Below are 24,256 nucleotides of genomic sequence, written 5' to 3'. Positions count from 1 at the left end.
GAACATAATAACAGAACCAGAAACAGTAATTTCATCCCAGAGCTTTTCCTACACAATAAAAAATACAGTATTAAATAGGAACTCATGAACATAGTGTAACAGTTAAGAATGGAAACATACACTGCTTTCCTTTTTCTTGGTGTGGTGAGAAGCATACCCTTGTAGTGGTGTCATTTTCAGTTTTGTTTTGGAATTGAGAGCACTTCAGGAATTCTGGCCAAGAAGCATTTACCATACCCAGAACTGGTTCACAGCCTTCTTTTGCTGCCTCACAAAATGTCCTGCAGGGCAAGAGGCCTCGACTGGAGAAAAGAGACAGAGAACAAAAATACAAAAGATTATTACTCTAGTAAATTGTGAAATCTTTTTAAAAAGAGAAAAATGTATATAAACACTTTTGAAGAATTTTATGTTCTACAGAGCTACACCAAAAAGGTGTCAAATCTTCATTATTCATTGAAGGTGACATCAGCTCTGGCTTTCAGGCTAAATTTAAGCCCAAATCAAGCTCAGAACAGTTTCCAAGTTCAACTCTGTGCGCTATATCACCCCCTTTTAGCATTTATGAGCTTTTACACTATTTCCCCTGAGCAGTCAAAACATACTGAGTGTCAGATCAAATGCAATAAATATCAACGTGACTTGAATTGTATATTTTTTAAGAAGAGCACTATACATTAGCAATTTTAAAAGTATAACAAGTTTAAATGCAGCATACTTGTCTATTTCTTATTCTGAGATATATACCTGCATATGTATTTCTTCTTTACATTTTACATGTACATAGGAAAACCAATTAAAATAGGTAACTATGAACTGCCTCAGGTCTACATAATTAGAGTCAACAAAGTCAAGCAAAAAATCTAGAAAATCTATTAACATGTTTACTGTAGATCTGGAAAAGGATAAAAACAGTAAAGTTACAACATTACAGGTAACACAACGCTAGCCAAGTTAGTCAAGATTTTAAAAGGCAAGAAATTTCAAAGAAGCCTCAGCCAAGTTAGTTGATATGTGGCAGCTGTAATTCAGCATAGACTACTGCAGCGTAATGCACACAGGAAGGAAGAATTGAACATCCACACATAAGAGTTCTCTGCTTTACTGCCAGCTTCCACTGACATTTTATCTGAAAACCATTTTGGTGGAGCAGAGGAAAAGCTCTAGCACGGTCAACATTAGTCTTAGCTATAAAGAAGAACTGTTCAATGCCTTTCCCAGTAAGGATCGGCACCATCTGTGGGAGCACTTCGTTACCTGAGAGCTGTCAAACAGACTAACATAAGTTACCACTGGAGCACAGAAAGCCTCTCGGTAAGCAGGTGCAATTGCATCCGAAAGTCCACACACGCAAGCAAATAACACAGCCCAAATGAGACACACTGCCTATACAAATGCTTCTCTCATCCATATGACTGGTAAGTCAAAAATACCCAGCTCTTCTTGCTGGAAAGCAGAAGCACTAAGGCAGCTAGATGGTGGCATCTACTAACACCAACCTGTTCACACTGAATAAATATCAAAACTCCAACTTGACAGCGTAATAGCCTTCCATAACCTCTAGAGCTAGAGAGTGCATCATAACCATCAAAAATTAGGAAGAAGAGAGGCCTGGATATATAGTAGGAAAGAAAAGACATTTGAGTGGTCTTCGCCAGAAGACTATGTCAGCCTTCTGGATGAGGCAACAGAAAGAAAACATATAAATGGTAAAAAAGATCTCTCATACAAGTACCTAATGCCCCATCACTACGTTTTGTCAATGTGTGGATTCCTTCCTCAAATTTACAGCAGTGCTTTTAGCATTTCTTAAAATATTATAAAAATTTACCAGCAGAAGACTGGGAAGCTAATGTACGTTCATAACTTATGAATCAATGACCAAAAAGCAGAAGTTGCATACATGCTCTAAGCAGGAAAGATCTCACTCACATTTAAAACAGTTCAAGTTTTCTCAGGCATAATTAAAATTGGGGCACTTATTCCTAAGAATATAATGAAGAAATGTAACTCTGGCTTTGACTTGCAAGTAAAATAGTATTTTTTTTAAAGCATTATTATGCATTGCTGGCTTTGCTTTATTACAAAATATGACATAAATTGAAATTTTTTTACTTAGCTTGAAATCAATGTTTTGTCATTCAGGAAAAAAGAATGATGAATTTCTAAAACATGCAATGTTTAAAATATGATTAGCATGTTAACTTAATGTGTATTTATTATATTCTTAATGATACCTCTTACTTTATAATATAATATTTTATTCTACACTATATACATATATTTTAAACAGTGAACACCAAGACTGGGAAGGCATGCCTTGTTTTTTATTCATTTTCTTATCTAATTTAGAAATACAGTTGTGAATGTCCACAGTCTTCACTGTCTATAACTTCGGGGCTATCTGCTGAGACTATCAACAGCACTGTAAATAAAGAAAATCAGAGTTACTTGTACCTAAACAATTACATCCTTTATCATAACTGTGAGCTGCCACCACCATTACCATACATGATTTTCTTATCACAACCATTAAATTTCAGAAAGATTCCATAGAGGAAGTGATGTAATTGAAGTGAATTTCAGCTAAACAAACATTACATTGACGTGGAAAGTGATTTGGCACAATATTTTGAAAGGAAACAAAACTGCTTTCAAGTGTAAATTGTCAACCAGCTCTCAATGGAAGGAACAACATGTACAGAGACCTAGAAATACATGTAATTGTTAAGTATGGCTCTCTTACAGAAACAACTAACACATTCAGAAATGCTTGAGAGAACTTCACCCATATAAGTCCATGGGACCCAAGAGGCTGCACCTAAGGGTCCTGAGCAAACTGTCCAGTGCTCTTGCAAGGCCTATCTCTGTCATCTCTGAAAGGTCATGGACATCAGTTGCTCACAACTAGAAAAAGGCAAATGTTGCACCCATCTTCAAATAAAGGCCAAAAAGGTCAAGCTGGGTAACTTCAAGCTGGTCAGCCTGATTTAGTCCCAAGGAAAATCACAGAGCAAGTCCTCCTTGAACACATTTCTGGACACAGGAAGATGATGACCGGGAACAGTCAGCATAGATTTATCAAGGGTAAATCATGGCTGACCAGCCTGATTGCCTGTTATGATAAAATAACTAGATACATAGTACTGGGACCTGTCCTGTTTGACATCTTTATCAGGGACCTGGAATAGATGACCAAGTGTGCTCTTGTCAAGTTTCCAGATGACACCAAACTGTTCCCACAATGTGGGAACAATGTTCTTGAGTGTAGAGCTGCCATTCAGAGGGACCTAAATGGGCTGGAAGAATGAGCCAAGAGGAAATTTATGAAATTCAACAAGCATGAGTCCTGCACTTGGGAAGAAAGAACCCACTGTAATGATACAGGCTAGATACTGACTGACTGGGGGGCAGCTCTGCTGAAAACAACCTGGGGGTCTTGGTAGACAGGAAGCTGGACATAAGCCAGCAGTGTGTCCTGGCAGCAAAGCAGACCAACAGTATCCTGGCCTGTATCACACAACCACACAGTCAGTATATAATGGGAAAGGATTGTCCCCCTCTGCTCAGCACTTGCTAGCCTGCATGTGAATACTGTGTCCAGTTTTGGCTGCTCCAATACAGGAAAGACACTGATAAACAACAGTGAATCCAGGGGAGGGCCACCAAGCTGGTCAGAGGCTGGAACACTCACCTGCAGGACCGGCTGAGGGAACTGGGCTCCTTCAGCCAGACTAAGAGACAGCTTGGGGGTAACATCAACCACTACACCCTTCAGGACCTATGGGGAGGTTATGGAGTCTAGCTATTCACAGTGGTGTGTGGTGGGGGGATGGGAGACAACTGACATAAGCTGAAACAAGAGATGTTCAGACAGGATATAAAGAACTTTTTCAGCATGAAATTAGGGAGTGAAACAGGTTATCCAGAGAGGTGGTGTGGTCTCCATCCTTGCATGTTTTCAAGACATGACTAGGTAACGCCCTGAATACATAATCAATGTACTTCTGCTCCACTGAAGAGACAAGGAATATCATGATAACAATGAACAGTTTCAGTAAAATGAAATTACTGATTGAGCTATTTAAATTTGGTCTGTTGAGGGAAATTCACATAGAAAATGAGAACAAAACTGAAAGAAGTATCACAAACTAATATAAAATACGGAATTTGAACTGAATATACTGAAATTTTTCATAATGTTGGGCAAACTGCAAATTCTTGATGTTACTGGAATTTTGAAACAACTTGAAGAGCTATTACAGAAGTAGTTATCCAAAAGAAAATAAATTGCCTAGCCAAGAACAATTCAGTATTCTGATATTTTGTTTGAAGTTTCAGAAATAAATACATATAAACACACACACACTTCTAAGTATCATTTTACTTAAAGTAGATGATAGTAAGTCTAGTCATTAATGAAAGTTGTCATATTTGAAATAGCTAATTTATCGCAAAAATATAAATGCATGACTCTGAATCCTTACCATATTCTTTACTGTAAGGATACACAGTCTCCTTAGTGTTTGAGAGGAAACAAAGGGCTATTTCAAGAAATAGGTCAATCTGTCACTCAGGTTTGCATCTTGGGGATCGTTGTCAGCCTGTGCATCGTGTCTTCACATCAAGCCCACATTTAGATCACACATACCACATCTAACATGTTTTCTCCCGTACCCCTACACTGATTAAATTTGCAACATGACATTTTGCAGTTTATATCTAAATTACTGCAGAACCTTTTGGGCTTTAGAAAATGCAATTTTGCTTCATTCATGACCATTCATAATGCCATGCAAAAGATCTTTTTCCTAGTACCCCACTTAGATCATATCATCTTTCTTTTTGTGTCTGACTCTTGGTTGTACCTGCCCACCCCAAAAATGTGGCTAGAACTCCATGTTCAGGCACAAGTAAGTGGCCTGTACTGAAAAAGTCCACAGTACCAAACAGTTCCCTTACTTAGTGCCTCATTTTACAGTAATAGAGAAAAACACAGTACTATTAGCAACCGTGTGATACGGCAGCAAACCCCAAAAGCAAGGAATAAAAAGCTGCCAGAGCTGCCTGACTACTAGTGGTAACATGAAGAAATTGGTGTAAAGCAAAATATTCACTTGCATAAGTATTCTGAAGTCAGTATAGTTGCCTTTCTCTGCCTAGTAGCTAACAAGAGGAATGTACTGCCAATGTTGCTACTGAGTTCATTACATACTTTAGTTGGAACCACTGTTTCAAAATAGGTATCTTTAAAGTTATATTCTCCAGGTAATGCTAAGGATTTTCACACAATGCACTTTACGTGGTGCAGTATTGAAGTTATCTCAGAAACAAGCCAAGGACCTTTATCTCTAAAATTGTCTCTTGCAGCTTCCTAGTTGGCAGCTTACTTATTGCCTGGAAAGAAGCAGATATATTCTAAAATAGTACTTTTCACCACCAGATTGCGATGTGTTGAAAGGCAGAAAATTTCAGCACCATAAAGCACATATCTGGCTGTGTACAAAACCAAGAACAAACGGTCCCTCCTGATGACAGGAAGAGCTGCCACTTATTAGTTCTGCACATTGTACTGGCTAATTAAAAGTTTATTATCTGACCTGTAATGGCTCTTCAGATAACGATGTTCTAAAACACTCTTCTGTTTTTTACAGAACCTACTTGATATGGAGAGAAAGAAAGGGCACAGCAAGAGCCCTGCAGTAGACATCGCTGCCTCCTGACTGGAGCCTGAGAAACTCCCTAAACAAAGGGGATTTGACAAGGCAAGTGACTGTCTCCAGTCACTTTCATTTAGGGTTTTGGATGTTTTCTAGCTTTTCATTTTTAACTGATCTACTACTTCTAAAAAGTTGTATTACCATAAACACATGTGGGCAGAGGTATTCACATGAGCAGACCCACTGGTTTAACAGAGGCTCCTTAATACAGAAAATGCCAAAAGAAAAGCCACTACTTACTATGGAAGGTGCTTGAGTTCCAAAATATCTGTAAGAAATAAGATGCCACATAACTAAAATGGAGTATTGATTTGATCTATTTGTGGATGCTAGCCATTTAATTTATTCAGACTGATATGCTTAGAGTTAATTTCTTGTTTATTTTTTAGGAAAACACACAATACACTACAAAATTACATTACAGTGAAAAGAAACGTAAGCAGTGATTCTACCTCAATAACTGCAAATGGTTCCCACTGGTCCAATGGAGCATATCTGATGATCACAAATAGTAATTTGAAGGCAGTATATTCTGCTGACTTTTTTTTTTCCAAAGAAGTGATAGAAGGGATGTTACTTGAATTTAACAAGTCTGTGACTGAGATCTACTTGTTTATCACAGCTAACTGAATTTATACTGCTCTTATGATTTGTACAAATGTGACTGCTATTTGAAAAAAAAACCACAAACATTTCTTGAGGACTCTCAGATGAAGTTTTATACAAGTGTGACGTATTTGATATGATCTCTGTTCTCCTCGACCCACACCTAAATCATTAACTTCCAAAGCACCACACTGCAGCTATAGCCTGACATATAGCCATCAGGTAATAGTAGTACGAGTATGCTCATTTCTTCAAATGTAACAAATGAACAGAAGTTCAATATATGGTTCATTGTTTCCAAAGGTCTCTCAACATACTGATCATTCATTTCAATGGAAATCTTACAAATAATAGTAAAAAGTTATATTAAAATATAACTATGCACAGTTATATTTACACATAATAGCTAAAAAGTTTCTAAAAATGTTAGGAGATGAGTAATTTTTTTCAGAAGATTAATCTGCATATTAAATTATTTACATCTATATGAAAAAATCACAAAAATAAAAAGTTCACCTTATTTGTTTAGCTTATGCAGTCTGCCATTTGAATATTACAGTGCAGTGTAAATGTTTGGATATATACACAGCACAATAATAATTTAGAAATTACTAGGCTTCTAAAAGACAATTGCATAGTGATTAAATAAGCCAAGCAGAGTTTGCAGTCTCTAGAGAAGCTCTGACAAATCAGAAAACATAGGATTATCCAGCAATTACTGCAATATTTGGCCCAGTTTCAATGTTCAGTCATGTGTGCTCCATAAACTAAATATTTCTGGATAATGATCAAGTTTAGTATGGACATACTGCTTAATCTACTGAAGGATGAAAAGACCGTTAAAAATCTCCATCTTGATTAGTTTTATTTACAGCTACTTAGAGACCAATCATTTTAAAAATAAACTGGCAGGTCTATGGCAATCTTACCATAATTTTTTTGGCGCCAGTGGCAGGCACAGAAGCACACCCAACATATTAGGGTGCGATTCTGCTTTTCGGGATATTCATGGAAAAAACTCTTGCTGAAGATGGGGTTTGATGAAAGAACAGGTATGTGACACATTTTTAACTCTGTCGTTGGTTTCCCCACACTTAAAAGTTCATATTTCAGTTATTTCAGCTGCATAGAAAGATCAACATTAAGAATCATATGGCACCAAAAGAAATAAAAATGTTCTTTTAGTTTCTTTAAAAGTATATTAAGGGTAAAAAGAATAAATAAGGGGTTTTAATTTGCATAGGGTATCTTCAGAGAAGCCATTTATCGAAAGAGTTTTATACCAAATATTCATTGAAGCAGATATATACAATACAGTATATGCTCTAAAACTATTATGTTAACTGATTTTAAGCTTCCAAAGAGGCTACACACTGCCTGAGAGCAGATGATCTGACTTCCTCTTCACGCCAATCACCTAGAGTTCACTTAAACTGGAATTCAAATTGCCTGATTATAATCCTACATGGATCTAGTCCTTATCACTCACTTAAAGATGTTTTACATTTTTAGATTAATTCTTTTCAGAAATTACTCCTTCTGTAATACTGACTTCTCTTCTTTGCAATCACATTACCATGCACAGGGCTCATCAGCAGACTCTGTAAGTCACTTAAGTGGTTGTTCTGAGCACTAGAAATTATCAAAGAAGTATGCTACAAGAAGCAGTAAGGAGGGGAAAGATCCTTTAGGCAACTGTTTTCCTCTTGCTGCAGAATTTAACAGATTTTCTAAAGAACAATTGTTCAAGGTAGCTCAAGGGTCTGGCTCTCAAACTCAGCAGCCACTGAGGGCATGGCCCTTGAGATGTCTTTTCTGGAACCAGCATATGCAGCTCTTGTTCCCAAATGTCTACGTCTGTTTCTGTGCTGCTTTCAGTTTTGCAATAACAGCTGTTTGTAGGCTGTATACTAAGCCAGGTCAAGTAACTGATTCAGCTGACAAGTAATGTGACACCCCCCCCAAAAAAAAAGTATTCTTTTTTCTCATCTGACAACTGAATTGGCCCCTCCAAAAGGATACAGGCAAAGCAGGAACAAGCTGTCAGGAGAGGCAGAAATTGCTAAAGCTGACAAAAGCATTAAGTAAAATATACAACTAACCATCCTGCAGGGACTCTCCATGCAAGCTGGTAAATTCTAGAATATATCTATTGCTCATTATTTTCAGTGGCACTACTTTGTGTCTTCACATTAGTATCTCCACTGGCAAAAGCACTGCCACAGCCATGCCCTATTAAGAAATTCATTATTGCAATGTTACAGGTTAAAACAATAGAGGGTAAATGACTTGCAAAAGGTTATAAATGAAGTTGGCATGCCAGAGCTGAAAATACAACATGAAGATCACTCTTAGAACACACAACTGTTGACTGCACCTGTTCTGGCTAAAGGTCACATTTGCGGTTCAGTAGACAACCTGACTGAAGGCAGACTGATGAACATTTTCAGCTACTGCTGGTCCTCATTACTGTTCTTTTCCCAACTCCATCCCTTCAGTTGTTCCAGGATAACTGTTTCTGTGGCCACACAGTAAGCCATTTCCAGGTATTGAGCCAAGTTAAAAACAACTGTAGGGTATTTTGCTGGATTTTTTCAGCCAAATCTGTTTAAGGAAAAGTTTAAACTGGCATGGCTACCAGAGGAAATATTAATCATACTACAGCCTTGCTATAGAGCACTGCGGGGTAATCCACTATATCATTCACAGGCACACAGGCTAAGAATGACGATAGATCTAAGATCTGAGGCAGAACAAAGGAACCAGTAATACAATTGTGAGACACTGCTGGCATAGGGGGACGGGGACAGGGACAAACTGAAAAACCCAGGAAACATGCAAAAATTACGGGAAGAAAAAAACTGAGTTTATCCTTTGTGCTCCTACAGTCCTGAAATCACACAAGTTGAAGTGACAAGCCGACAGACCAGCCATTGTTAGTTCTAATTGTCATTAACGCTTTTCGGGATTTTCTAACAATAAAGACTTCCACAGAATATAAATGTCACAGAAGGAAGTTTCAACAGTAGAGCAAACACTCACACCCAGCATTACGGATTTTTAGAGTGATAGTTCTTGTGAAATCTTTCTGTGTACCCTCTCACAGTACTCCAACATGCAGAGCAGCATATACAGAGTCACTGAATAGGGCTATATGAGGCAAGCTCATAAAAATCTGAATACTACTTTTTGATTCATGGATTTGTAAATAAATGGACTGTTTAAGGTTTCGATTTCACATAATCAAGAAAACCATGTATTTCTGTCTTTCATTGTGCAGTTTTCATCTTTATCTTGCAAGTTATTTGGAAAGATTGCATTTTCTTTTCTATTTTGTCTCCAGAGATGGGTTTAAATCTGAAATTTGCTTCTTTACATAATAAAATCTGAAAAGAAAGCAAGATTATTTTAGTTTTTTGTGGTTATTTCATTTGACAAAATCATATTGAATCCATATAGCAACACTTAGGGAAGGCGCCTCAACTCCATGCAACACTTTGTAGTACTGAATGCAGAGCTAGCTGCACATATTTTCTGACTTCCCACCTTGTTTTTAGCTAGAATGCATGTACTGTTTTCTTGAAGCAGGTTCCTGTGTATAAGTACAAAGATGCATAATTAACCTGTAAAAGGACTACATAGGACTCACGGTCTGAGAAACACCTAACATCGTAAAGGAGAAAAAAGGCCTCAGAGGTGATCCTGGCAAAAGGTAGCAGCAGCTCAGTTCCCCTGAGGTGCAAGACTGAAGAATGGCTCCAGTTGCTTACACAAGATTAAGGCCTATATTAATTGGCTGAATTGCTGGTAGATGTCCACTTATCTGCCCTGCAGGGACTGAGTATAAGGATTTACAGCTAGTGCAGAAAGCCAGTTCTCACTCATGAATATCTGATCTGCTGTCACAAGGTTGGCAATTACAAATGAGCCACAAGAGGAATGCACTTTCCAAAAGATTGAAAAAAGCCTGGTTTATACAATGAGAATGAAAAAGATGGAAATACTGAATAGATTGCCTGCAGCATGGAAGAGCATCCAATCTGTTTATAGGCTATGAGGACACGAAAGTCTCAGAACCAAATGAGATTAAAAAATTGGACTGGAATCTGTTCTGTGGGCCCACACAGATGCCTTATATTTTTTCCTCTAAAAATTACAGGTCCAGTTAACTATTCCTTAATAGTTGCTATATCTGGTGGCAACAGAAAAGAGACAGCTGAAGAGTTTCACTTGCAAAAGTTTTAGATCACTGATATCCAAGAGTACCATACTTAACAAAGAGCTCACACAGAACTCTGAAGGCTATTGAGACAGAGGAAGGAAATATAAATTCCTGATTCCAGTGTAAGTGGAACTGGGAACAAATCCAAAGATACCATTAGATTAAAAAGACCCCTCTTATCCATCCAGAAATGAATAAAGGAGGCAGCAGCTGCCGTTGAATTTAACATCTTCTACATCAGCTGCTGTTGAATTTAACATCTCTTTCAGGCCTAGCAATGCTCTTTGGACAATGTGGCCAAACTCAGCTGATATCCATTAAAGACAGACACATACAGTCTCTACAATGCAGGTTAGAATTTTTAGTCAGTGTAATCATTTATTTTGTAGACAAAACCCAGATAAATTATTTTGACCAAAATAAGGAGTCATTTCTATCTGGAATCATCAACAAACAGAAATTCAGAAATCCATTCTGACCCTTCAGTCACTTTCTGGATATGACAGCACCGTATGTCACAGCTGAGCTTATAACACTGTAACACCTAATGTATACCCTGTACAGCAAAAGCAGTTTCTCTGTTCTACCATACTTAGCAAAGTGCTACATAAATTTTGCCATATAGTATTGAAATTATTACTACAAAAAAGCTAGCGAAATGATTTAATGTGTTTTGCATGACGACTATAATCAGCTGAGAGGATCTGTCTTGACTAAAGCAGCCAGCCCTTCCAGATTTCTCTTACTGATCCCATCACTTGATTCAAACATGACAGTGAAAATGGGTGAGATGTAGTAAATTAATTCATTAGAGCTATAGTTCAGGCAGGAATCAGTTTAAACAAATATTTTTAAGAATACTGTTACAATTATGAGCTATTTTTACAGTCTTGTACCATCTGCCAAAACTCCTCCTAAATGAAGTCAAATTTCTGAAAATTCTTGCCTGATATTTATCATGCAAATGCTGAACACACTGTTGATTTAGTATATAGAAATGTCTCCTGCAAAAAAGAAGCTCCTAACATGCCTGAGAATCCAGGTTACAAGATCTTTTGATGATGGCAAACAAAATTCACACTTGGCAAAGACAAGCTGTCACATTGAAATGGAAGTCCTCTGAATCACATAAAGCTATTTCAACCACAGCACTGCTACAGAAATTCTGGAGTAACAGTGAGTAAATCATACACTGCACAGCTGCTCTAACTATTTGTATGACCAGGATAATAAAGGCACCCAAAACAACATTGTGCCTAAAGGACAGTCTCCCATTTCTACAGATCACTGTGATAGGTATCCTTAATTTCACGTAGCTTTCCAGAACTCATGTTTCCCTGTGCACTTCAGAGCACTGCTGAAAGGAAGACCTCAAGAATCAGCCTAAGTTAAACCTTTTTGAGCTGCATCTTGTCAGGAATCCTAAAGAATCACAGACACCTATCACTCATTTACACTCTAGACTCCTCTCTGTTGAGTAGAAATTCATTGTAATCCATTATCATGTTGCTTCCTCACATTAAAGTTGTTTCACAAACACTTCAAGCTGGCAGGAGCAGATGTCATCGAAAGAAAGAAGCTGTCCTACCCCTCCTCAGCCTGGCTTCTGAAACTCTCCCCACCTCTCTTCCCTCCCTCTTTGTGCCAGCATGACATTTCATGCTGTTACACAATGAATCAGATCAGTCACTCCCAATTTAATTCAGATCAGTTTCCTGATCCAATATGTCATGGAGCCGAACAAATACTCCTGCCAGGACATGGAAAGGGCACTGCTGAGCTGGGGAATAACAAGCAGGGAAATAGGATAAGACTGATTTGTTCAGCAGCACTACCAAATTATATCAACTTAACATCTACCATGAAACAGTGGTCTGGAACACGTTCTCCAGAGAGGTTGTGGAACCTCCATCCTTAGAGATACTCAAAACTCAATTGGCGATGGCCCTGAGCAATCTCATCCATCTTAAAGTTGGCCGTGATCTGAACAAGGGGATGGACTAGAAGAGCTCCAGAGGCCCCTTCCCACTTGAGTGATCCTGTGATTCTAATTTGCCTGTCCTGCTCAGCCTGTGAGTGGTAAGCCTGGTGCTTACCACTACAGTCTCCAGCAGGGCAACAATAACTTCTCACAAGAGAGACAAACTTATGAAAGGTTAGTATGTCTCACTAACTAAACTCTCATTAGTTTTTAACTGCAGGTGGTTTAAAAGTTACTTATTAATGAGCTGGGCACTAAAAGAAGCTAAACATGAGCTGAAAAGCATAAGAATCTTGGAGAATCCTTTAACGACTGTTCAATCCAAAACCCTTTTGTTTATTAACTTCTGCACAGGATAATGTACTCATACCTACAAGAGGAGTTTTGCTATAGTAAGATAAAATGTTCTTTCATCTATACGTTTCTGGTTTTGAGTCCAGGTGCACAAGTCTGATAGGAAACTACCAGCGTTAATACTCCCGCAATGTTTGTGAAAATGCAAGGTTTTACAGAAAGCTCCTGTCCTACAATTATTGCAATTTATTAAATGAAATAAATCTCATTTTGTAAAAACAAAGTGTGTTTTTCTAGCAGATATATTAAATTGCCAAACAAGCATTAACAAAAAGTCATGTTCATTTTATGATTTATTGTAAACAATTACTTCAGTTACCGAAATGATCACTATTTATTTATAAGTAGTAATAAATATACTGCGTGTGTAGGAGGATGACCTGTGATCCCTAGTTAATATACCAACTTAGAAACCAGAAACCACAGCTTATAATAGATAATACACACAGCAAATCATTACAACAACAGGGCTGGAGGCAATCAATCAGTAAAATATGCATCCATAAAATAACCAGTCCTCCTGATTTTCTTTTCTGCCTCCTTCCCTTCTCTTAACTCCTCTGAGCAGCATTGTGAAATATGTTTTCAAAGGGACATTCCCATGGCCAAATTGTTCTCAAAAATGTTTCTCTGCTTGATAACCTTTTAACTCTGGTCTATCCATAATTCCCCCCAACACGCACACTTTGAAAGAAGATTCTTTTGTGATTTGGAAAAGTTTTCGTGGTCAGTACATTAGATCAGTGGAGAGGGTGAAACACTGCAGGCAAGTTTGATACTGCCTGCTATGGCAAACCCTGGCTTTACACCCACTGGACCACAAACATCATTCTGGCCAATGTAGGATGCCATTGCCTATATATCTGTATTACTTTTCCAGCTTTTAATTTTTTAATTAATTTCATAAGCCACCCCTTCCTGTAAGGGCCTGTACCTAGCTCCAGTGCCACCCCTAGCTACTGGCAGGGTCAGTGACATGTAGAGTCCTTCTTAGGCCCACCCACACTAGCTGAGCCATGACATTGACAGAGAAGCTTTCAGAGACTCTATGATTTTTCAGAGATGTGTAAGCCAACATTTGGGGATTAACTGCTGTAGGTATATCCATAGGTACATAAACTTTATAAACACAAGTTCCCCTAAAGTAAACACATTTTCTCTTCTACTTCCCTTACCTTCCTAGCTTCCAACAGCCATGATAAAGAGCATACCACTTATTAGAGCAACCTCCCTGCCAAATTTCAAGTTCCGTTGCTCAAAAACTTGGAGATACTAGGAACTCTTGGTGATTACAAGAATGCTTTTTCATAAGCAACCCATTTTTTCTTTCTGTTTTTGCCCAGGACAGATATTAGGCATAAAAAAATTTAAATGGTGCTTCCCCCCCAAAAAAAAATTATACACATCTGGAGAAAGGGTCCTCTAAGAAAACATGTTAATCAACTTGAAATATAGGCATTTTGGCCAATGCCACATCATTACCTATACTTTCCCTAGCAATCCTTGCAAAAACAAACTTTATATTTGTAACCTTTATACTGTCTCAGCTTGGGACCAAGTAGTAATGGCTCCTAAGGTGCTGAGTATGACATGTCGACTTCAAGGTCTGAGTTCTGAGGGACAATGCAAAGTGTAATCTCACTAGCACATTTTTTTCTGCCTTATAAGTAACAGTTACACAACACTAATAAAATAACTCATGAAGTATGAAATTATTCATGAGTAATACAGGTTGCATTGAGAAGAAAGATATATCTTCAGAAATGCTACTTCTTGAATGCTGTTTCTTCAAGTTTCTTCATTTTTTTCTTGGCAAGATGGTCAACGCCAATATTTCAGAAATATGTGAGCATTCCTTTCTTTGAAGTCAGATGTAAACCAGCTGTTTCTTAACTCAACATCTCACTTGTATCTCATGAAGAACATGTTCTAGTCATTGGAAATACAGAAATACAATTCTGTTTCTTGAACAATTATCTTTCCTCAGAGTGGGAGTTGGGGTTTGAGGATTTGTTTTCTTCTAATTCCTTTCTCCATGCAAATACTCCATCAATTTCTGAATCTGCATATTGTAGATTTTCTTTGTTCATATGTATCCATTTATTACTTATTCAATTTTCTGTTTGAACTATCTCTGATTTGATTCACTGTCCCTTTATTTATGAAAAGAATTCAGGTATGTTCAGGACGTTCACTGAAACATGGTTTCAATCATGACGTTGCATATGACATCTGTTATTGTACATAAATATTTCCAAAAGCACACAGGAACTGTTTAGTGCTATTTTACAGATCTCTGAAGCAGACATTTTTGCTACTTTGAATCTCTACCCTGTGCATTACACCTGCCAACCATTTCACTTCCTTATTGCTGTAAATCAGTTCTATTTCACCTTGAATTAGTGCATTACCAATTTGAGGGTAGACTGGAGCTGAAACTGAGTATTTAGACTGTGCAGGAAACACTTTGCTAAGTGTTTCTTGTGGCATGTTGACTATCTGCCATTAGCAACTCTATCCTCAACGTTTTACTTCTGAAAGAATTAGACCATGCAATTACTATTATTGTAACTATTGGTGAAATTACAGCTATTGGAAGGCATATTGACTGGTACAAAGAGCACAATGAAAGAAAAAACTATTCATTTGTTCTGCTGGTCTGGGCTTTCTCAAGTAACATACATCCTGTGTGTTCCTCAGTTTTTCTGCTAAACAGTAACAATTATATCAATTTCCTTTGTAGAATGCTTTAAATCAACAATGAAAGACACAAAAATGAATAACAGTGGCCGATAGAGCACACTATTTGTGTGGGCAAGCATTCACAACTTTATCACACTCTTCCTCTCTAATTTTTGTGTTCACTTTTGACAGGATTTGACTCTACATGTTTTTCATTAGCTGGTTCTCCAAGGTTGTGTGGTTCAACTAGAACCACAACTAGATTTAAAAACTGAAAGCTGAATTATGGCTCAATTATGTATTCAAAGACAGATTTTACAACAGTGTGTTTTCTTGCACATAATCAGTCTGTTGGATTCCCAAGGGCTCAAAGCCGAGACACGGCAACATTTAAAACAAAACACGTGATTACAAACATTCTAGATATAAAGCACTTCATCCACTGAACATCACCTCTGCTTTATTCATGATTAAAAAGTTGAAGTTTATAATCTTCTGTTTCAAGGCTGATAAATAGAATAAATGGATCTTCATTTTGGCAATGGCAACAATTGCCAAAACTCCAGCTGGAATAGCCTCTTTGAGTCATGTTAACTTGCTTGGTCTAAAGAGGCACCATCAAAAAGAAAGCATGTTAAAAGGATGAAGCAACTCCCACAGGGTGTGAAAAGCCAGACTGCAAACTCAGGAAACAACTGGTAGCCACTTTATAAGCATCTGAAAGCAGCCTCCACCCCATGTGCTTGGGCCACGGCAGGAAATACACTGGATGGAGTCATGAGAAGCACATAAAAAGACAAGGCAGTGGGGGTAAGAGAAAATTGTCCCACCTTCTTCCTCAGAGGACTAGTAAGTGATCGTTACCAATGCTGTAGCTTAACTTTTTAAATTGGGTAGCGCCAATTCTAATGAAACCATCGCAGATAGGATTATGATAGTGGATTCTAAATGTCCTTCCAGGAGGGTTTCTCAATACAGTTACTTCAAAAATGACTCTGAAACTGTAACTTCACAAGTGTGTAAAATTTAAACATTTCTTAAAAGCTGCAGAATGGCAAAGTTGTCTGTGCAACTATAATTTGACATCTCCACGCAGGTGCATTATAAAAAGATAGCGTAGCAGCCATGTCACAGACTACCTATCAGACTGCTTACCCAGAGTTCCTAGCAGCTGCTATTTTGTCTTGGCATATTTACCTGCTTTTGTTACCAAAATTAGGTAGATTAAAATAAGACTGAAACATGCCAGTGGAGGATTGCCTATCCAAACTCATACATATTCATACACCATTCATACACAATTAAACCCATTATGGACTTTGCATAACAGATATTGACTTAAATGTATGCTGATAGCTTCCTGTTCAAAGTCTTAAAATAAAAATTCTTGTTAGCTATGTAAACAAGATCTATGTGACTCACCCAACTTTTTCTCCTAAACACTTCAAAAGCCTCAATTAACTCTAAAAAATAGTTTTATATAATGTCTTGTTATTTTTAAAAGTCTAAATATGCACTGTGATAAAAGAAAATCAAATAAAAATTAATTTCACTGTAAGCATGGATACAGTGTAAACATGGATAAGCTTAGAGTGCAGTTCACAAAAGCAGGAAAAGGGAAATAGCCACATCACTGATCTCATTCATGGGTTATACAAAACATGACAGACAGAGATCCCTTACTCTATGAAGTTTGATTCTTTTTCATATTCTAAGAGGACTTGAAAGAAATTTTCTTCCTCTCCTTCCTTGTACCTCACCCCAAATTTGTTTTAAACTGTTGTCGGCTTACAATAAAAGACACCACACATATTTCGGGATTTGTTTTTTGGACCTAATATTTCATCCTAGTTTATTTCCATAATGAAAATGAGACATTTTATTTTCTTCCTTTTTATAAATTACAGAAAACAGATGAAGACAATGAACAAGAAAAAAACACAAAATTGAATTTGCCACTATGAGTCATAACAGAGCAGCTCTTCAAAGGGTATTTGACTGCATACAAACTATTCACAGCTTCTTAGAACCTTTTTCCTATTAATTTCATTTTCACTAGTTAATTTCCCCTGCCTCCAACATACCATGTAGCCCTATTCTGACCTCTTTGGCTTTCTACAAGTCTTTATCTGGCTACTGTTGTGTGTAGCATAGATATTACAGCACAACAAAAATATTTGTTACATACAGACATTAACATGACAAACTCCTTCATAAGAAAGAGCCTGAAAATCAAAGAAAGCATTTTCCCTTCATTATATTATTTTCTCCTTTAGAATGAACCTGAGAGGGGAAAAAAAAAAGGCAAAAAAGCAAAATGTCAAATTACAGCAGAGAGTTTTTTCCTCTTACGTTCAGTAGGTATTAGATCACAGCTAAAGTGAATAAATCATAATGAGTGAAATGAATTTGCAGAGTTTAATCAAGAGGAAAAATAATATTGTACTAAAGACACAGGATGTAAGTGTTACAGGTTCAGTTCTCTGCTCTACTGCAAATTTCTTGCTCAGTCTTGGCTTCCCTAGCTATTAATGTGACAGTATTACTTTCTCTTCCTATCCTTTACTCATTTTGTTCAGCTGGGCTATAAACTTTCAGAGGCAGGAGGCTGCCCCTCAGTGCATGTCTGTACAGTATCCAGCATAAAAAGCCATTATCTCACATGGACTCTTTGAGCCCTAACTGAAGACAAATTACTTCAAAACTTTATTTTCAAAGATGTCTGACATGAAAAAAAGCATAGTGAGTAAACAGATACAGAAATAGAAGGTGCATTAGAATTTTACCTTGAGAGCATATTACACTTTTTAATTTGTATTGCCCTAATACTATTTTCTAGGCAGAGCTTAAATTAAGTTTGACCTCCAAAGATTTGAGACTCTGGGGATCTATCGATGGAAGGCATTTCCTCGGCTTTCTGGAATACACTTTTACACAGAGGATTAGCAGAAGTACTCAAGCTATTAGTTTCTGCTTTAGAAGACAGCATGACAGCGAAGAGGTATTATGAGAATCCATAACCTTCACATTTATTCCCAGCATAAAAAGTCTGAAATAAGCCCTGTACATAGGCCTTCAGGATCTTATACAACTTGCCTATTTTACCAAGTCTTTTGATGGAACATGAGTATCCAGAGAGTGCAAGAAATATTAGAAAGCATCATTCAATGAGTCTGTCTGCATTATGCAGTTATAGGTTGACCCACTATGAACTTCTCTATTGATTTTGAATCTTGAAATTTTAGATTAGTTTTGGCTTTAAAATACACTCTTTTTTTCTTTCAAAAATCTGAAAACACTGCACACTTACTTTTTTCAGATTTTTTTTTTTTGGTCTTCTTCAATGCAATAGCTGAAGTCTGTAGGACTTGTGGAATCCAATGCAAGTGAGTTGCTATAAATAAACATCCACTACGTTCCAGTAACTGACCTTTGGCCCACTCTTAGTGTCTCCCAAGGTAAAGTAGAATTCACTAGCTTAAACCATTCATCATGACCAATAGCTCTGAGGACAGATCTTTCTTACAACAAATAAAGGACCAGTGTTGCATGTGGCGGTAATAGGTTGCAGTCTAATACTACCCAAAAGGACAAAAGTTACTACCTTGAATGTTTTAGAAGTCATTAGTTAAGCACATCAACTAGTTTAAGACGTTCTTGCATCATTAGTGTTACTTTGCAGGATTGAGTCATGTTCTCTTAAGCAGTGCTGCTGGACTGTGTTACGACAGGTTTTTTAAGTCTGATTTTGAAGTCATATTGGAAAGATCTCATCCATTCACCCAAGGAGGAAGAAGTTCCATAATGCCTTTAAGTAAACAGTCTCTTACTATGCAGATTATGAGCAAGTAATAAGCAAGCAAAAAGTCTTATTGCATTTCAGCTTTCCATGTTCCATTCTCACACAGGTTTTCGTTGTACTTTCAAACTTCACCTTTACTGGAAAGTAGTATTTTAAAGGTACTGTTACATATTTTCTTAAAAGAGCAGGGCTAGCTGATTGTACATCCAGTTGCTGGAATTAAATACAGCTTTTTAAATTAATATATTTTTACTGCCACACATGATTTTCATTGCAGTAAGATACAGAAGAACAATTTTTAAGAGCAACAGTATTGTGGTAGTTAGGTACTAACTACACTGTGTGTTACACAAACACTGAAGATACTCCCTGCCTAGAAACTTAATCTTCTTCAAGTGTTAATGAATACAATGTTTATAAACACATGAAAGATAAATGTGAAACAGACATACGTTTAAATATCAGAGCAAAGCTATGTAATGACAGTACACCGGATGCCAAAGATTAGCATTTGTAACTTTCCTTCTTGTTGCTTCTTGTAACGCATTGTTATAATTATTGCTCCCGTGGCTGCAGCTGCCAACACAGACTCTCTCGTCAATACCTAAGAGACATCTGAGCACCACATGAGTTTCATTTCCTCTCTACTGTGTAAGCAGCATTTGTCAAATTATGCTTTACATAAATTTGAAACAATTGTTCTATAAAACAAAGATGTACCAATAGATGAAAAATTATGATCAGAGATGCACTGGCAATTAGAATGAAACAGCTGTAATTGACCAGAGGAACTAGTGACAATGTCAGTAACAACTGTTCTCCATACCACTGTATGTTTTGTGATACTGCATGTTAAAAACAACCATAGTCCCAAAAAAGGGCTACAGTACATACATACATATACAGATTCATTATCATCAGAGTCCTTCCACAGTGGCTCTTCTGCTTCTCCATCAGTATGTTTCTACTTCCCAGATTCCCTTATTCAACAGACCTAAAACAGGCCTGTCTCTTCCATTTTTGTATCTGCACTCAACACATACAAAGTAACTTCCCCCTATTATACCAAGAGCTTTTCATAACAACAAAGAGCTTTCTCCAGATCTCACTGAGAGGAGTTATTGGGGGCGGGGGGGTTGGGCTGGGGTGAGGGGGGAAGGGAAGGTGTTAAATAACTACTTTATGCAGACATGATGCTTCTTAAAATCCTTATTCTTGGCTTTGAAATATATCTGTTTGCCTGCAACAATTGGATGCTACAAGAAAAACAGTAATCACAAAAATCACTCAGTTGCCTACAGAAAAAAGTATTCTCTTTAAAGAAGAAAGCAGAAGTTAAACTAGGACAACTCAGGTTTAGCAAACTAGATTTAACAAACCAGCACTTTGACAATCCACCCTTATGGTTCTTCCTTTGGTTGCCACTCAGCCTACATTTTCAGTGTCACCCATGACACGCTCCGGAGGCATGTGATTACTTAAAGTGAAGTCAGATTCTAACATAATCCTGCATCATTTACAGTCTCACACTGGACTGTCTTCCCGATCAGCCTGCAGGGGCCAGAACAGTTTCCACAAAAAACATCTTAAAATAAGAATAGAGGGAGGCATTGTGACCTCCAGAATATAAACCAGGGCATGGAAACCAGTTCCAGCTTTGACACTAAAAATTAATGTGAGAAGGTTGCTGCTGTGGAAAAAAAAAAAAAAAACCCCACACACAAAGAAAAACCCTGACTCTTGAATCTCAAAGTATTTTCGTTGCCACCCAAAACCAGAGAAAAAATTTGCATGTTCCAAACATTAGTTTAACTTCTATTCTTTTTACATTAGCAAGGCAACTGTCATAATGTTAAGCCCTGCAAGAAAGATGTCTTCAGGAAAGAAATGGAAAAGGAAAGGTAAAAATCTTATCCTTTCACAACTCTATTTATTTGATTGATTTATGAGCTTTGCACTTTTGACACACACCACTCACTCTCAAAAGGTTTGTGAAAGTCAAATTCCAAACAAGGCAGAATAAGTGAAGCAACAGAGAAATGGCCTCTTCTGTTGTTGAACATTTAAATGCATCCATTTATTACCTGAACCGACTCTTCTTACTTTGTTCTATGATTTCTAGAGACAGCAGGTAGCTTAAGACTGTATGTTATCAGATTCTTTAACTGGAACAATTGTAATACTGAATTGGAGCCCGGGGGCTATAATTAATCATGCACTGAATTAAACAGGGTTAATTGAAAATAGTTTTTGGTAGTCTAACAAAGATATGCACACAGGTGTATTTGGATTAAACACCTCAGCCAGTCTAATGGTCAGTCTCGCTCCACCATTACCCATGCTGCCTTACCTCCACCCTAACCCTATCCATATAATCATCTGTACACACTTTTTTTCTGGGTTAGTTTTCTGCCAGTTTAGTGAGCTTAATTGGCTGATCCAGGAATCACTCTGGTGCAATGGAAATGACAGGCATACATTGCCTGGAGTGGGACTGTACCTTTCATCAGCAACTATATTTTAGACCAGCTTACCTCATCTCATAGCACTTTTTTCATAAGCATCCTATCCCTTCTAAACTGCATAGCTTTCAGCTTCTTGGTTCTTGTTGTGTTAATTGAATCACTTACTCAATTGCCATATTCTCTTCCACTGAATTTCGCAGTGGAGAAATCGGAAATGAGGAGAAATGAAAATAAGGAGAAAAAAATCTACCCTCTCTCTTTCCCCCTCCAGAAACATCAGAGATTGTGTACATATTAAAAAAAAAAAATCCTTTTTTCCTTTTTGTGCCGTATTTTGTTTTTAGCACTGTTAAACTCACTGATCCTTTTTCAAATCAAACTCAATGAAAAAAGTGCATGCACATGATACTAATGCTGTGTAATTATGTAAATACAGAAAACAAGACATGCTTCTTAAGCTTCCAAAACAGTTTATGTCACTCTGAATACATCCTGCTAATCTAATACCATAAAATATATTTAAAATATTAACTTTTCTGAAGGAAAGACTAAAAAAATTTGAAGCTTAATTTAACTAACAGCCACCACACTTTATGCCAATACTATAAATACCCAATACATTTATGTCGTTACAAAGCATTCCATTTCGGCACATACAGATTGAACAAATGAGGTACAAGAATTTTGGACAGCCTTTTTTAAGAAAATAAGCCTGTCTGCCCTAATATCCCAGTTTTATTCCATACAGTGGCAATATTTTTTCTAAGAGAACTCTATTGCAGTCAGCTTATCATGGCAGAAATGTTGTGAATAGCTTTGACAGACAGGAGTTTTGCAATGAGAAGGTCATAGGCTTAGCTTGGATCTTCCCTTGTCTGATTAGACAGAGGGTATTTTACCACAATTGGCTCTAGTCACTGACTGATTTTCGTTCCCAAATACCTGTCATCACCGTCACTGATGCATTCAGGAAGAGCAAGACTACAGCCAAACAGCATGATGTGTTGATAGCAGCTGAGACGATTGAGATAACTGAAGAACTTCAGGAACTTTTCCATTTCAATACTTTTGACAATGGAAAGAACTGAAGTTATAGTGGTGTAGTTATATGGCAGCATTTGGCACTGGCTGTTGGTGATATTTATGCAGGCACCTGTGAAATCAAAACAATATATTTAGAACAAAAGTATCACCATTTAATAGTTGGTTCAAAGCATATATTGAATTGACTAGTCAGTACATACAATATATAAGCAATGCCTGTACCTCACAGATAAGATGGCATTCCATAATGCTATCATAATACTGTCAAAAAATAAGTATCTAAGAAAAAAAGGATCTGGAGAAGCTTGGTAGCTTAGTTTGGAAAACCAAATAAACTTTTAGATATTTTCACAAACCTCTGACTCTCTACAAAACTGGACTAGAAATAACATAAAACAAATTTCTTTCTGACACAGGTTGGATGAACGCTCCATAAGAATAGCCTGGATACAGCCAACTTTGGCTGTAACTAAGAATGGAAGTCATACAAAAAAATTAAGGCTAATTGGGTTCTGAAGCTGCTCTGGTTTTGGTGTTTCCATAAAGTTTCTCTTTTCACTACCATTCTACTTTGCAGCTGGCTTTCCTGCCAAAATCATCAACTTGCTTACCTATTTTTCCCAAGGTGATAGTATTATCTCCACAGTCTTTCTTCTCTATCCTACCAACATAGAATTATCTGATTTTACAAGTTGAACACCTACCCTGTCCTAAACTGGTGTCCCACTCTTGACCTACCAGAGGAACCTTTCTCTGCTAATGCCCTGTCACATGCAGTAGGCTCTCTCAGTTATGCATTATCAGCAGGTTAACTTACTACATGAAGTTCTTAAGAGTGAGTTTCACAAGCCATACACCAAATTCAGAATTTTCATCAAGAACAAAACTATTAAAATCTAATATTTATGACAGCTCCCTACTTTGATGAAGACCTTTCTAGGCCATCTACTCAGGCTCTGGCAGCATTTTTTTCACACTCAGAGCATATCCACGCTGTACAACAAGCAGGGACCTCAGCTCATTCTCAAGACTAGACTCTGCCACTAATCATGCTGTAAATCATCCCTGCTCTAGCCTTCTGAAGGGGGAAAACTCTTGAGCGCATTCAAGCCTTAGCTCTCCTGTTCTCATTATCTGAGCAAACTAGATACAGGTAGCACTGAATGGAGTAGATCCTTTCCATCGTCAGACGTTTTGGGACTGGCTTCTTTCAAGAATTGTGTGGGTCATTTACACCCGACCTCCCGACTTGATAAAAGCTGGGGACGTAAAGCACACTGGATTCAGCTCTAAGGGTTCAGCAAGTCTGTCTCTTCCTCAGCTTTCAGTCTAGACCCAGTCTCCACTGTCTAAATGCACTAGTGGCAAATTCTGCATCTA

The 24,256-nt window shown here is 37.5% G+C and overlaps 1 protein-coding gene across 1 annotated transcript in view; it reads right to left on the bottom strand.

Moving 5' to 3' along the window:
* The window catches only part of CORIN (corin, serine peptidase), a 140,865-nt gene that overhangs the window by 80,658 nt on the left and 35,951 nt on the right, over positions 1-24,256 (bottom strand). The window contains exons 3-4 of the mRNA XM_009335224.1: positions 22,775-22,985; positions 121-302 (exon numbers count right to left, since the gene is read on the bottom strand). Coding sequence (XP_009333499.1) covers positions 121-302; positions 22,775-22,985 — 393 coding nt within the window. The remainder of the gene's footprint in view (positions 1-120; positions 303-22,774; positions 22,986-24,256) is intronic.

Source organism: Pygoscelis adeliae, unplaced genomic scaffold, assembly GCF_000699105.1.
Source record: "Pygoscelis adeliae isolate BGI_AS28 unplaced genomic scaffold, ASM69910v1 Scaffold21, whole genome shotgun sequence".
Taxonomy (NCBI): domain Eukaryota; kingdom Metazoa; phylum Chordata; class Aves; order Sphenisciformes; family Spheniscidae; genus Pygoscelis; species Pygoscelis adeliae.
This window is presented reverse-complemented; position numbering and strand designations above follow the sequence as displayed.